This window comes from Centroberyx gerrardi, chromosome 9 (genome assembly GCF_048128805.1).
Source record: "Centroberyx gerrardi isolate f3 chromosome 9, fCenGer3.hap1.cur.20231027, whole genome shotgun sequence".
Classification (NCBI taxonomy): domain Eukaryota; kingdom Metazoa; phylum Chordata; class Actinopteri; order Beryciformes; family Berycidae; genus Centroberyx; species Centroberyx gerrardi.
In genome coordinates, this window is record NC_136005.1 from 9,678,769 (window position 1) to 9,693,890 (window position 15,122).

The 15,122-nt window shown below is 43.1% G+C and overlaps 1 protein-coding gene across 1 annotated transcript; it reads right to left on the bottom strand.

Annotated features, from left to right (window-relative positions):
• Nucleotides 1–12,847: 12,847 nt before the first annotated feature.
• On the bottom strand, nucleotides 12,848–14,713 carry foxd2 (forkhead box D2). Its single transcript, XM_071917618.2, has one exon. The coding sequence runs from the start codon at nucleotides 14,711–14,713 to the stop codon at nucleotides 13,610–13,612; it is 1,104 nt and encodes a 367-aa protein (XP_071773719.1). The 3' UTR covers nucleotides 12,848–13,609.
• Between the last annotated feature and the right edge of the window lie 409 nt (nucleotides 14,714–15,122).

The following is a 15,122-nucleotide window of genomic DNA, read 5'->3' on the forward strand; positions in this document are numbered from 1 at the left end:
CAGGAGTCGAGAAAAACTGGTTGACTTTCCTAACCACAGACATTATTTTTTTCCCTAAGCATTTTCGATTTCTTGGCTTGGCCACAGCATCAAGAATGTGTCATCTCTTCATTTTCGTTTGGTGCCCGCAAAACCTCAAATTTCCAATTTTGTCCATTTTGAGTAGAGCCTGAGAGACTGCCTCTCGTCTATACCTGCAACTGGAGCTCTGTGTCTCCTCCTCTTCCTCCTCGTCTTCCTCTTCTCGTCTCCTCTTCTTCCTGTTCCTGTTTCCCAGCGGCCCCCTGGCTTCCTGTCGCTGCTCCTCATCAATCCCATTCTGCCACAATGGTGCGTGACAGCGGCCTGACAGGGCCGTGACAGGCCTGCCACCCTGGCGGCCTGTCCCAGCCAGCCAGCCCAGAATATGGGAGAAGACAAACAGGCACGAACACGCATAGCTCACTTCCTCCTCTCTAAACCCTGTCGGCGCCGGGCTGCGTGGCTCGGCCCTCTCCAGCCTTCCAATCTACCTGCCTGCTGGCCTGGATCACATCCTGCCTGTGGTACTGGTTCCCTGCACAAACTTCCTGTATCAAGCCCAAACACAGGAGTGAGAGAGAGAGAGAGAGAGAGCAGGAGAAAGAGACTGGGTGGAGCCTGACAGTGCATTCACACTGCAAGCAATTTGGTTGATGGGTTGCAACATGTCATCGTTTTAACAAGTTAACCTGGCTAGCTGACAAACGCTAATTTAGCCTGGTGTCCCTAAATTTTGTGAAATGAGCATGTCTCAAAATGCAAGTATGTGCTCCATGCTCAAAAAAGTAAGTGAAATACTTTTTCCCAGCATGAACGGATTACATGAAGAGGACACGAGGGTGTTGTGGTCGGGGTGGTGGATGGGTGTAAATGTTTGCCGTGCCAAGACGTTTTCGACTGTGAGTGAAGTTTTAATTTTTAGTGAAAGTTTTTCTTGTTTTATCATGACCAAAACCTTAACCTAATCTTTATCAAATTGTTTTAGTTGCCTAACCCTATCCCTAACCCTTAACCAAAGTTGGAGCTTCCTAACCTTAACCCTATCCCTTACTTTAACCAAAGTTGTTTGACTTGCTTACACGTAACAGTTATCTAACTTGTTCATGTGACAAACAGGAGAAAGGACAGGAGAATCGTGTCACAGAAACAGAAGAATCAGAGAATCAGAGAATCAGAGAATCGCGGTACGGTCACATGATCCAATCCGTGGTGGAGCAACATTCACATAATTAATTTCCACAACACATAATCTGTACTCATTTCACAAGATTTTTTGAGACAGTTTTGACAAATTAGGTACCATTAATCGAAAATAAACAAAAGAAAACCCACAATAAATTGACTTCAGACCTTACCATCGACCCCAATGATGCATGCAACCTCCAAGTCATCGTTTTTGAGACCTTCATTCCTGTAATCTTTCAAATAAAAGTTGAAGAGAACTCGGATGATTTACAGTAAATGGCTTATCGTCCTTTTTGCACTTGCCAGGCGGAATTTTTGTTCAGAAAATGAAATCACATCAGTGGGGAAACAAGGAAGCACAGATATCTGATTGGCTGCTGACGGCTGTTGGCAGCCGACGCACATGAAAAGTTCAGCTGTGGCCAATTCTTCTTGGCCGACATGCTTGTTGACCATCCAGCCATGGGCCGAGTTTCACTGGTCGCTCACCTCTATAGGAAATTAATGGACTTTCGGTGACTTGTTGATATGTGTTGAGGGGGAGTGAGGGAGGAGAAGGCAGCACCGCCAACAAAGTCTAATGTCAAATATATTGGATTAAATAGTGTCATATGCATCCCTGTCACTATAATACAATACTCAGGCCACAGTAATGTCTCAGTGGTACCACTCTGAAATATAGTGTGCTTCTACCTGTCACTCTAACACTACTATCTCTCTCTCTCTCTCACTTTCCCGCTCTTCATCTGCTTAGATCTGCAACATCTAACATCTAACTGCCACTTAACCTCACTTTCTCTACTTACCCATCTGCCCGCCCCTTCAACTTCCAATCCATCCATCATCCAGCCTTCCATCTAGCCCTATGAAATGACACTATTAGTCATGAACAACATTATCACCCCCACCCATCCAAACGCACACACAAAGCAAATGCATGCGCGCACACACGCACACACACACACATAAACACACACACAGCTAATCAGATGCCCCTTTAGCTCTACTCGGACTGCAATCTCAGGCTACTTCACCCCTGCATCAGCCTCTCACCGCGGAGGCTGTTGTTTCTCTGCAGCTTTCCTTTCTTTATGCGTAACATTTCTTTTCTATAAGTAGCTTCAGAGTGGCCTTATCATCTTCGCCCCTTTTCATTTGCCTCGGCTTTGAACCTGGGTTCTCAGAATCGCTACCCCTCCTTTTGACAAGGTGCACCTATGAACTTGTGCGCACACACACACACACACACACACACACACACACATTGAAACACACTCGCACACAGACATACTCACAGATGTAAAAGTACACTTCATCTATGATACATCAATGCTAATTGGACTTCGATCTTCCATCCTCATCTCCAAGAATACACACACGCACACGAGCTAGTCACCCAAAGAAACACTATGTTGCAGTGGTCATTATTGTGTTATTATGAGAACAGTGTTGGATGAATAACATATAGGAGAGATAATACAAATGTATACAGTAATATGACATATTCTCTCCACCCTTCCTCTTTCATGCATGCATCAGTGCTTTAGAGAGCCTGTTTTAAGAACCAGGAATTGATCTGTGTGTGTGTGTGTGTATGTGTGGGTGTGTAGCTTTGTCTATGTCCCTATGTGTGTGTCTCTGGGAGTGTGTATGTGTGTGTCAATATGTGTGTGGTATTTGGAGAGCAGCTCTTTGTAGAGGGGATATGTATAGGCTGCCATTCATAAGACTTTAAATTATGTTTTGTCTACCTGCATTTATGCTGCGTTACGCTGAACCACATAAAAGCTGAGCAAGTCAAACATGTGCTTTGGCTCATATGAAGAACTTTTTTAAATTTAAACCTCCTGACACACACTGCCTCTCGGACATCATGCATGTTATAGGAGAAGGGACATGTGTGCATGTGGGCATGCACAGTATGAGTGTGTGTTGCGAATCTGTGTGCGGTTATGTGGCCCTATATACATGTGTGCATGGGTGTGCATGTGTGTGTGTGTGTGTGTGTTTGTGGCTGTGTATACAAACACCAGACCGTACCTTGGCGCTGAAGACAAAGCCCATTAGGATTATGGCATATTCTGTTGTTTTTGAGTGGCTCTTCATTCAATCCTTCGTCTCTTTCTCTCCCCCCAAATCCCCCAGTCGGCTCCCATTGAAGCGTGTTTGATGGGGGAAGTGTGGGAAGGGGAAATGTTCTGGAGCAAGTTAAAACATTAAGAGTGCAGGCAGCTGAGAAGGTTGAAAATTTAGTTTCACTCCTGCATTGGACCTCCCTGCAGATGAGACCATTGAATGCAGAGAATAATACAGATAATTTTGTGATGGCTGTGTGTCTAAAATTATAAAATTGTATAAAAGTGTACTTCTTATTTATCTCATAATAGGTCTTTCTGCAATGGAAATTCTTGCAGATGAGACCATTGAATGTAGAGAAGAATAATGCCATGATGGCTGTGTGTATAAAATTATACCAAATATTCTTCATATTTAAATCATGATATGAGCCTCTGCATTGGACTTCCTTGCAGAAAAGGCCACTGAATGTCCAGAGGAAGAAGCCTCTTCCACACCAACAACTTCCCCTGCTGCAACCCAGAGAATAACATCAGTTTTATCGACGACTTCAACACCTCTGTGTATTGAGAATGCTTTCAACTGTTTGTTGAAAACATGAAAACATCACCGCTTGTTAAACTGTGTCTCTTTTTCCTCCAGCTCTCTCTCTGTCACTCTGTTTTTCTCAGTCTGTCTCTCTCTCTCTCTCTCTCTCTCTCTCTGCCGTCGTTTGGCCCTGTATGCCCTGCCTCTCCAGTGAAGTGGCTGCTCGCAGGCTGTGACGCTGCTGACTCTGTAACTGCTGTTGTGGCTGCTCAGGCCTCTTATCTGCTGGAGCATCATATGGACCTATATTGTGTCCAATTGCACAGGCACTTTGGTGAGAGAGCCGATAACTCGCGTGGAAAAAAGGGGGCGTCCGTCTTTGGAGCCTGGCGAGGAAGATCTTCATGCTCCAGCGCTAAGCAAACTTGTGCTCAAACACAGAGAATAATTTTATTTATTTTTAGTACAACTTTAAAATTGCAAATAACAATTAACTGTGATATGAAATCAGACTCAACAACTTTTCAGCCAGTTTGTTTACTGTTTGTTTGTTATTCTTAAAAAGAATGTGTCATTTTCAACAAGTGTGTGTTTATTTTGGAACAACACACATTTTTGCTACTTTTCAATATAGTATATGTTAATAAGAACACATATTGACACAGCGGAGTTTTTTTATTAACAAAAGTTGTTTTTAAAAAACAAATGTGCACTGTCCCAAATTAGACACACAGATGTGTGAAAAATGACAGATGTTTTTAAGAGCGTAGTATTTTGCATTAATTCATGTTAGTCTTCTACATCCAGGGCTCCCAACTCTGTCTGTCTGTCTCTGTCTTAAGGAACCCCACCTTGCATAGAACTGTACTGTTTTTTTGTTTGTTTGTTTATTTTTTCATATGATTTGATAAGATTTTGGCCCAGGAACCTCCATTTGAGAAGATTTTTGTTGTTCATTTGATTTAGTACAGCATTAGCTGTTTATGCTGTAGGTGTAGTAGCAACAATAGTGAAACAATCCGCTCATTGTGAATTATTATATTTATATAGGCTATATACATGCATTATATTTACTATAGTGGATGAAACTACTGTAATCCTCATTTTGCTGGTGATCCTCTGGACCCCCCCCCCCCCCCCCCCCCCCCTCAGTGGCCCCTGTGGGACTTTGGACACCAGATTATCGTTTGACTTTGTAGAGTTCTGTGTTTAGCAGATATAAACTATTTTTCATTTTTTAAATCTTGTCTTTGTGTGTGTGTGTGTGTGTGTGTGTGTGTGTGTGCATGTGTGCGCGCGCGTGCACGTTCTTTCTTGCGTGTGTGCGTGCAGAGTGCGCGTGCCTGTGGACTGGACGCCTGCCTGTGTTACACGCCTGTAGTTTCCAGTCTTGTCCAGTCCTTTCCCTCAGATCGACGTTGGTGGCGGAGTGCGGGCGGCCCGGAGGAGGAGAAAGTGAGGTGGGACCGTTGGGGGACCCTGGGGGCCGCGAGGAGGAGGAGGGGGGGGGGGTGCAGAGGAGAGAGGAGAGATGGGAGAGATAGACATGGACGGCACGGACACAATGTCTGATGGCAATTCCAGCTGAGAAAACAAAAATACCCAAGGAACACCATAAACCTGAGGGGTGTGGAAAAATATGTGGGTCCTGCGAGAGGTCAGATTCCCCACCGTATCTAATTCAATTTCACAAACTGTAAGAAAACACGCTGCCGCTCTCCAAGCGCTGGGGAAATGCGCTGCAAATATGCCCATCTTAACACGTCATTTAGTCTCATAAGCAAGCACAAAATCTTGTTTTTCTTCAAGTTAAAAACTCAACCAGCGGGGTGAGATAATTCCACTTGTTTCCAAAGCAGACGAATTTTAGAAAAGTGTCAATATTTTGAGTCAGAATAAGGCAGATCGCTATGCCAAATAACTCTTCATTCAAGAATATTATTTTATTGTTTTCACTTGTTTTAAGAAAAATAAGATCTTAAGACTCGATATTAGATTAAATGGACTATTAGGATGGTGAGGATGATAATATTTCTAGCCTACTATTGTATCTATAGGGATTCTTTGGCGATGTGCGAATCGTTGTTCTGTACGCACAAGCATTTGTTCTAATTTATGAAATGTATACAGCTACAACTTCAGGGATTCAGTACAAATCACTTCGCCTTTTTCATTTTGCCTATTTAGCATGGGCGTCGAATGGGTATGGCAAGGTATGACACTTGCTTCAGTGAGTCAGGTTTGATTTTATCAATATTATGGAGAGGAAGAATCGAGCAAAATTGCCAGAAATCTATTTGATATCAGTAAAAAATCACATCAGGGACTAGGACATATTCAGGACCAATGTTCCCTCTAAGCTTATAGGCGTTGCAAAGTAATTTGGTGACTCAGGTCAAATTGTTTACCCCATAAACAAAAAATGAAATGTTGTCATCAGTTATTGCTCCATTTGTTCAGATATCCAGCCGATATAAGCGGGTTTTGAGGTTTTGGTGGCCAGTGATCTTTGCCATACCTGAGTGTTGACTGAACTGAGTGTAGCTCTGTTTGAAAAGGCCACAACAGGGTGCAGGCAGGAGAGAGTTGCAGTCTTACTGGTGGTCTGCTCGGACCTGGTAAAGACATTAGTGCAGCATTCTGGGAGAACGGGGAGTCCCATAGACAGCGCTCACTTCTCTAAATAAACATTAGTCTTAAAAAGTTTGGCCCCGCGACCTCAGCGTGATCGCATTTCACTCTGGATAGTAAACTTCAATTTTATCGCGAGGTTTTCCTCTACTTTTCGAAAACACACTTTCACGCTGAAAAAGATATTAGATGTCAACTTAAACAAAGTTTCTTTTTCACCTTTCTTGGGGAATATAGGAGGCTGCAGTGTCCTTGAGGTATTTCTTGTACAAAGTATCACACCCAGAGCTGACTTTTGTTTTACTTTACTGATTGACGTCCACGTTGGAAGAATAAACATGAAACCCTCAAAAAACCATTAGGCGGATGATGGTTTGTAACGTCAATGCCTATAATAGTTAAAATGCAACTTACTGTATTTTTCCCATGTTGCTTCGCTCTGTGAAAATGCCCTTAATCCCTTTGTGATTTTTAACATTTCTGCTGTTGTTAACCAGGAAGAATAAAAATAGGCAACATCTGTCATCCACGAATTTTAATTACTAAGCTCGAAAGGGCTTGATTAAAATTTATTTAAAAAAATAAATAAATAAATAATAATAATAACGTTATACCTAGGTCATATAGCCTGACTCTAATATTGTCTATTTTTGTGCATTTACTGTTTACTTAGATTATAGTTTCAAAAATGAGCCGCCAGTTTTTATGGCGCAGAAAGTTAAAAGCAAATTACATTACTGGGAAGAATAGCAGGATTCATGCAATGACTCAAAGGGCCAGGGCCTCTGCCTGCAGTCCAAAGGTTTATAATAGACATATAACCTTCAGTTTAAATAGCTTAACATTAAATTACGTTTGTCAACTCCAAGCCTCAGTGATTTTTTTCGTTGCATATCTCCATAAATAGGCCAGATGTAGATCCTTTATCTTTCTGTATGAGTCTATATAGGGAGAAAATGACACAATTTCTATGGAAACCGACATTAGGGAAACTTTAAAGCCTAAATGAATAATTAGAATAATACACGGATAGGCCCTCGGCCATCAATCCCAGTGGATCCTAGCTGTGAGCCTAATGCACTGGCATCAAAGGTCAAATGGAAAAAGCTAGTAAAAGTGCCCGCATGACATTGCTGATAGTGTTTGAGAGCGACCAGCAGCAGCTGCGCCTCTCTATCAAAGCAATAGAGAAAAGTGCTGCACACTCTCGCCTTTCCTTTAGTGCGTCCTGGTAAAGCCCGGGCGCAAACCAAGGAGAGGAGTCACCCTTCATTTTGATCAGTGGTTCCCAAAGTGGGGTCCGGGGACCACTAGGGGTCGTTGAGAGGCTTCCAGGGGGTCACATGCAGAAAAATTAGTAGTTTCATTTCATTAGACGCTATAGTAGCAACGAATGTGTAAGAATGAGTTTTTGGATTATAGGTTTTCACTGTCCCTAGTTGTTGTCACACCACATAGGCTACAGTATAAACAGTTATATAATTCTGCATTAAATCTAATAATCAAATAATATGGAAATAAATTGGGAATCCTAGATAGACAGGGAGACAGGCTTTAAAGGAGAGGGGTAAAAATCCAGCCGACCCACACGTGTGGGCACTTTAGAGCCACACCGACCAGACTTTACAGTAAATACACACACACACACACACACACACACACACACACACACACACACACACACACTTCCAAAATAGGCCTAAATGACGGGTATAGCATCACCTGCTATCATATTCTGGTGATCCTTGCAGGCTAATATCTGCAGTCATGAATACCCCTGACTGTGTGTGTGTGTGTGTGTGTGTGTGTGTGTGTGTGTGTGTGTGTGTGTGTGTGTGGTGTGTGTGTGTGTGTGTGTGTGTGTGGGATGCCGCCCTCCTTTTTTTGTGCTGCAGCAGGTGTTCGTTTAGTGTGTCAGAGTCGGCGGGGCGAAGATCTTCCAAAGTTAATATTGTGTTTCCAGAGATGATGGGGAGTTCACTGTCCTCGCTTTATTTACACATTCTAAATTAATTAAGCGAAGGATTCCTCTGTCTGTTGCAAAAACACGGAGGCTGGAGGGAGACTGGGAGCAGCGAGGGGAGGCTGTGATTTATAGCGGCGGTGCAGGGCCGCGGCTCGCCTCTCCTCCAGGCCGGGGAGCCGGGGGACCGGGCCAGTACATTCCTCTGCACTATGTGGGGGCGAGAAGTCTCATCTGCCACACACACACACACACACACACACAGAGAGAGAGAGAGAGAGAAGGGGGGGGGGGTATAAGAGATATTTGGTTCACGGAAAAAAGTAGCCTATAAGAAGTGCAGAAGTGTTACTGTATGCTTATAAAAGTTACTGGTTTAGGCGAGAAGAGCTCCAGCCTATGTACTGTCATGGTTCCCAAAATGTGGGTCCGGGGACCACCAGGGGTAGTTGGGGAGGGGGGGATTCCATGGGATCCCCCAAAAAAGGAGGATAACTATTTTAATTTCACTATTATTTCACTGTCTAGAAGATAGCCCAATTAGAGAATGTATAAAAATGGCTGTTTTGATCCTATACAGGTTTCCCTCTACTGTTGTATAATTCTGTACCAACTAACAATAAATTAATCTAGTCAAATAGGGGGTTTGTAGTCTAATGTGGATCTATTTGGGGCTCTGATATGAAAAAGTTTGGGAACCCCGGGTCTAACGCACAGATAGAGCATGAAGAGAAACTAAAAGAATTCCTGCAGGAAAAATCTAAGTTTTTCTCTCACGTTTGTCCATAAGAAAGTGATCAGCAGAAAATGTAACATAAAGCATATAAGTTACATTAATAACAATATCAAAAACAACAGCAATAATAATAATAAAAATAATTTTAATTTTGGAATATTGTAAGTTGCCTAATTCTAGCAGCCAATAACTGGAATAAAGAGAAGCTCATTATACAGCCATTAGCGTCAGTCTCATGTGACACCATGTTATGAATTGAATTAATCTATCTCACTACTAAGATAGTAGGCTATACATTTTGAATATGATGGACTATATGAAAAATAGGCCTATGGTCTGTAGTTCATTATTCGTGGACCTGTCATATATTATAAGCTTAATAGGCCTATAACCATAGCTTTGTCATTATTATATTATTATATTATATTATATTATTTACTTTTACTGTTTTTAGCATCAAACTAGATCAATATGCCTACAGATATTTTTAATTCCATGGACAGTAAATGAAATATATTTTTTTGTGGTTTTAATTTTACAGCGTGGGGGACTGATAGCCTGAATTGATGTGTAGGCCTAAGTATTCTCTCTCTTTACCCCCCACCCCCTACTCCATTCACACACACACTCACACACATACACACACACACACACCTACACACACACACACACACACACACACACACACACACACACACACACACACACACACAAGGTCTCATACCTCGTCATGTCATCACACCTCTGTCCTGTGTGTCCTTCAAGACGCAACACAGGACGCATCGATCAGGATGTGACCTTATTGACAGGCAGTGGAAGGTTTAGGCGAAACGATTTCATGTAATCCCCTGCTTTCCGACTAGCACTGGTCAAGGTGAGGCACTCATAAAAAATAATAAAATACTAATAATAATAGCCTAATAATAATAAATGCTTCTGTCAGAGAGGTTAGAGGTCAGGTTAAGCTATCTTTCCTGAAGCTGGCAGGGATTCAGTGTCTGGCTCAAGGACACTTCGGCAGGGCGGAACATGACGGTTTGATCCCGGTTCCTCCGGTTGAAAGACGAGCTCACTACTCACTGATGTCACCCTGCTGCCCAGAGTCTTCAGGGGAAGACTTGCCCGGGCAGCCCGTATGGAGAAAATCTTTAGAGTGACGAGAAAAGATAAATCCAAATGTATTTTGACATAGTCTAAGTCTATAAATGAATTATAGCAACACGAATTATAGGCTTACGCCCATACACGAATAGGCCATATGGAAATGGTTTGAATTTAGAAATGGGAATTGCCTTCAAATTCATAAATGTGTTTTTGGTGACTGGTAAGTCATTTGGCTGTCACTTTACATATCACTCAGGTCTCGGCTCGTTTGAGAAAACGTCTTGGGCCCCGAAAAATGACGAATGTCGCGGTGGCAAATATGGACACACTTTCTGGGCTGAAACCGTGGGTGGTCTTGAAGTGACAACCGCACACAAAACAGGATCTCCATAAAGTATGAACATGCCGTTACAGCCAGTGATGATAACCCATTAGGACTTGCATGAAAAATTAAAGGGCGTTTTCGAAAGATTTGCGCCCCGTGTGAGACATCTAATTTATCAATGCTGTGTTCCGTGTTTACAGTGGTTTGAAGAAGAGCGAGGCCAGGTCTATTCTGGTCACAAGCCTGTAATCTCAGCAAAGATGAAGAGTGTTGGTGCGCATTTGAGCTGAAAATTCATAGAAACGCGTCCAATCACAAGTCGTGCATTTTCAAAGCAGGTCCGTTTGGCTGAATCTCCACATGGCAGATCCAAACAGCTGAATCCGTGTGTGTGTGTGTGTGTGTGTGTGTGTAAGTGTGTGTGTGTGTGTGTGTGTGTGTGTGTGTGTGTGTGTGTGTTATGCTTTGAGTCGCACATTTTTTATTGACCTACTTTTCGTTCCTACCGTTAATTAAATGAATGATTAAGTTTTTTATAGGCTACATTTGCAAACGCTTCATGTGGATTTTTAAAAGCCTTGATGCGGTGCCTAATGACTCCCTGTCAAGGCGTGTGTGCGAGGAAAACCTGAATACTCTAATAATGTTTTTTCCACCTCATTTACTGTGCAAATTAGATATGCAGGATATCTATTAACAGCATTAATAGCAGCCTATAACTCCACAATAAAGTTATCTTGGGAGGGAGCCATGCGATGAGGGACTCTAATCTCGTAGCACAAATTATTTCTCAAATCGTTATCTGATCTTTATCAATTGTCTAATTTGCACCAATAACACAGAGAAAGGAGGAAAAAGGAGAAAAGAAATAAAGAGTGGGTCTGAATAAAGAAAGCAGGCCTGTGTTGGTGCTCGTTTCAAAGGCTTGGAGGGAGCTGTGCTGGGGCAAACAGAGGAGTCAGCCCTCCCACCCTTCATCCTTAATAATCATCTGTCAAAACACCCCACAAACTAATTTAACCATTTGCACACAGATCTGGTAAATAAAGGAGGCTTTACACCCCCTTCTGTCTAGAAACATGTGCTCGACCAACTCTGAAATAGACCAATAGGCCTGTTTTCTGTGGCAGGACGAGTCCCACTGCTTCTTTTATATGTATCCCGAGACAACACAGATGACATGAAAGCGGACCAAACCGAGGGCCTTTTGAGAAGATTGCTTTTCAGGGTCTAAATGTGTGTGGCTGGCCTCACAGGGGACCACTCGCTGTGCGCACATTCAGGCCCCTGGGCCCGGGGTCCTCACTGACAACATCAACAAACGGGCAAAAAGCCGCATTATGGTGGATTAGGAGCCTGATGAAAAATGCTGCTACAAATTAGCAACGAAACCCCAAGAGACCGTGGGTATATCCTTGTTCACTTTCAATTACAGACCGCCGAGGCCTGGTAACGTCCCCATTCATTTAGGGCCTTTGTAACTTGCTAGAAAATAGTCCTTTATAAGCGCCAGAGAGCCACACAAGAGGAATACTTGCCCACTGTTGCGTGATATTTCTCACTGTAGAATATATAAAGTCGTGTTTTGAATATCTGAGGCGAAATGTGTGCGTTTCTCACACCAAAAAAAGCCTCTTGATTTGCTGCTTGCATAAGCATAGGCTATGTATATAGGCTAATCAGCTCTGTCACTATTACGTCGTTTTATTTGGCTAATTTCCACACCTGAATCAGTTATATTTGGGAACGTTTTTATAAAATTTGCCTTCAAAGAGTTTTTGAGTTGCATGATTGGAACAAAAAATAATATAAAGAGGAACTGAGGTGTCCTCCAAATAGATAAATAAAAATTACATTTAAAATCCCCTTTCTCCATATAGTACAACCTTTAAGATAAAAATGGTTTAAAAAATTAGGCCCCTTTTAAATTAATCATGCATTAGGAGATATAGAGTTCTTTCAAACCGATTAATTTAAGCCAAAGCTATGCAACAATATGTCAACTAAGAATTAAGAATGGTTACAGAGAGTACTTGGATCGATGTAGTTTAATTTAATTATATTAATTTAGTTTATAGACTGCTAAATCTGTATAATGAGGATGTGTGTAGCCTAAAGACTGCATTACGACATGGACCTATTTTGGGGACCTGCACCTTTGACGCATAGACTAGTAAAACTTCCCAAGCAATAAAAAAGTTAACGAAAAGTCTATACTTTTTTTTTTCAAATTCACAAACATTTATTATTCTTGTCATTACAACAAAAAAATGACCTATGAACAACATTTAGGTGTCTCTCTCTATTGGCAACACATGACATACTGTATGTTTCACAGATTAAATTGTGAAATAGATAGGAACGAACAACAATTAAACAGGTTGAGAGAGGTAATGCGCTCTTTTACACCAAAACCACATAGCCTGCTTGTCCACCGACAACATGAAATGGTATTGTCACAAATTCACCATGTAGAGGAGATCCAGGGGAAGTGGAAAAGGGTTATATTTGTATCAGAAACCCCCTTTGTCTCCATGTGCTTTCTAGTAAAACCTGAGTTTGCCGTCTCTGTCAGCCTATGTCAACAACAGTGCCTTTTTCTCACGACGCACAAAATATAAAACAATATAAATCATAATAAAAATCTCAATTATATTTTTAAAAATCGGAAATCATCCCCACAGACATAGGTGACACATTTAACTTATGTTAAAATAGCAGGATCCTTTTTTTTTTTTTTTTTTTTTTTGCCCCGACCGACGACTGAAGGCCACGAGCCAGGGGTGCAGGCCAACAAATGTACACTCAGCAATGTTTAGAAAGATCCTTCCTCCAAGGTTCACTTCCTCTCTCATTATTATACACATATTTACAAACCATAAATAAACCTTTCATTTTCTCTCTTCTGTCACATCGTTAGGAAACACAAGGGGTCAAAGCCACAACACTCTTATTTCACCAAGAATGTTCAGCCTACCTTCACATAGGACGACAGAACCACAATTAATAAGAGATTTTCTGCGGTCATTCTCACCAGTTTTTAGAAAGGACAACTGTTCATAGTCGCAGTTTTGCTGGAGAAAGTCTGACTCTGTGCCCCAGGTTGTAATATGCCTTCCGGTGATAGGTTCAAGTGGTTAGAAGCAGAGGCCAGTGCTGGGGTCAGCATGGCCAGGATCTGAGCCTGGCTGCCCGGCTGTGCGCTGTAGGAGGAGGCGGTGGAGTTGGCCGCACCGATGATATTGTCAATGGAGAATGAAGGCCGACTCGGGGTGTTGGAGTCCGTCTTGAGAGGCGGCAGAGTCGGGCTTAGTTGAGGATAAAATGGCTTTCGTAAATCGGCCCCTAAAAGGGAGGGCAGGGGATGCGGCGTTGGGAATATGGAGGCGGACGTGGGCAAGGCGCACGGGGCGTTTGGGAACGGGAATGCGCCACCCGGGTGGTGCGGGTGATACGGGTTGTGGGCTGCGTGGAAGTTCTGCAGCTGAAGTCCATAGTTGTAGCCGTAAGGGCCGTATCCAAACCCAGGGAGAAACCCCCCGGTGTCCCTGAGGATTTCATTGCTTTGGTGCCTCTTGAAGCGCTTCCTCCTGCGTAAAAAGCTCCCGTTGTCGAACATGTCTGCGGACTCCGGGTCGAGAGTCCAGTAGTTGCCTTTTCCGGGGTTGCCGGGTTCCCGTGGGATTTTGACGAAGCAGTCATTGAGGGAAAGATTATGGCGAATAGAGTTTTGCCAGGCGGGGAATTTCTCTCTGTAGTATGGGAATCTGTTGCTGATGAATTCGCAGATCTCGCTGAGCGTGAGCCGCTTCTTTGGACTCTGCAGGATGGCCATGGTGATCAGGGCGATGTAGGAGTAGGGAGGTTTCACAAGTGCACTTTTGCTGGGTTTGTCCCCGATCATGGTCCCGGCCTCTGCGTTAGACCCCATCTGCTCTGACGGACAGTCGGAACTGCTGAGCCCCGGAGAGGAAACCCTCTCGGCCGCGTTCTGGGAGTAATTATCGTCCGAGTCATTGTCCAAGTTGAAATCGTGGTGAATGTACTTTCCGTCCTTTCCGACGGAGATGTCACCCCCAACCACGTCGATGTCCACATCTTCGGACAATGCAGAGCTGTCGGACATATCCGTCCCTAAAGTCATCCTTGGAGAGACCGCTTCTCTTCCCCCTCTCTCCCAGGTTCCCTCCTACTCTGGTCTGGCGAGGCTACTGAGCGAGTGCGCAAAGACACTCTCCCTCTCCCCCTTACGACCACACCAGACTTCTGCTTTATCTCCAACTGCTGAATGAAAACATAGCTAGAATCTACAGAAAAGATAAATAACTCTTTGACCTGTGGATCTGGTGATTCCGATCATCCAAGGCTGGTCAAGCGGGGCCGTGCAGGGCTCTCACCGAGAAGAAAACTTCAGATTTTCAGGCGAAGAAAAAAATAAGAGAACAGTCATAAATCACAGGGTTTGCCCCCCTAAAGAATAACCTGCATGTTCATTACATGCGAGTTTCTCCGTCTAGGATCTATTTGTGCTATAGGTCATTTAAAAGGCTACG

Coding starts and splice junctions, on each gene's coding strand:
- foxd2 (XM_071917618.2), bottom strand. CDS start 14,713: ATGACTTTAGGGACGGATATGTCCGACAGCTCTGCATTGTCCGAAGAT.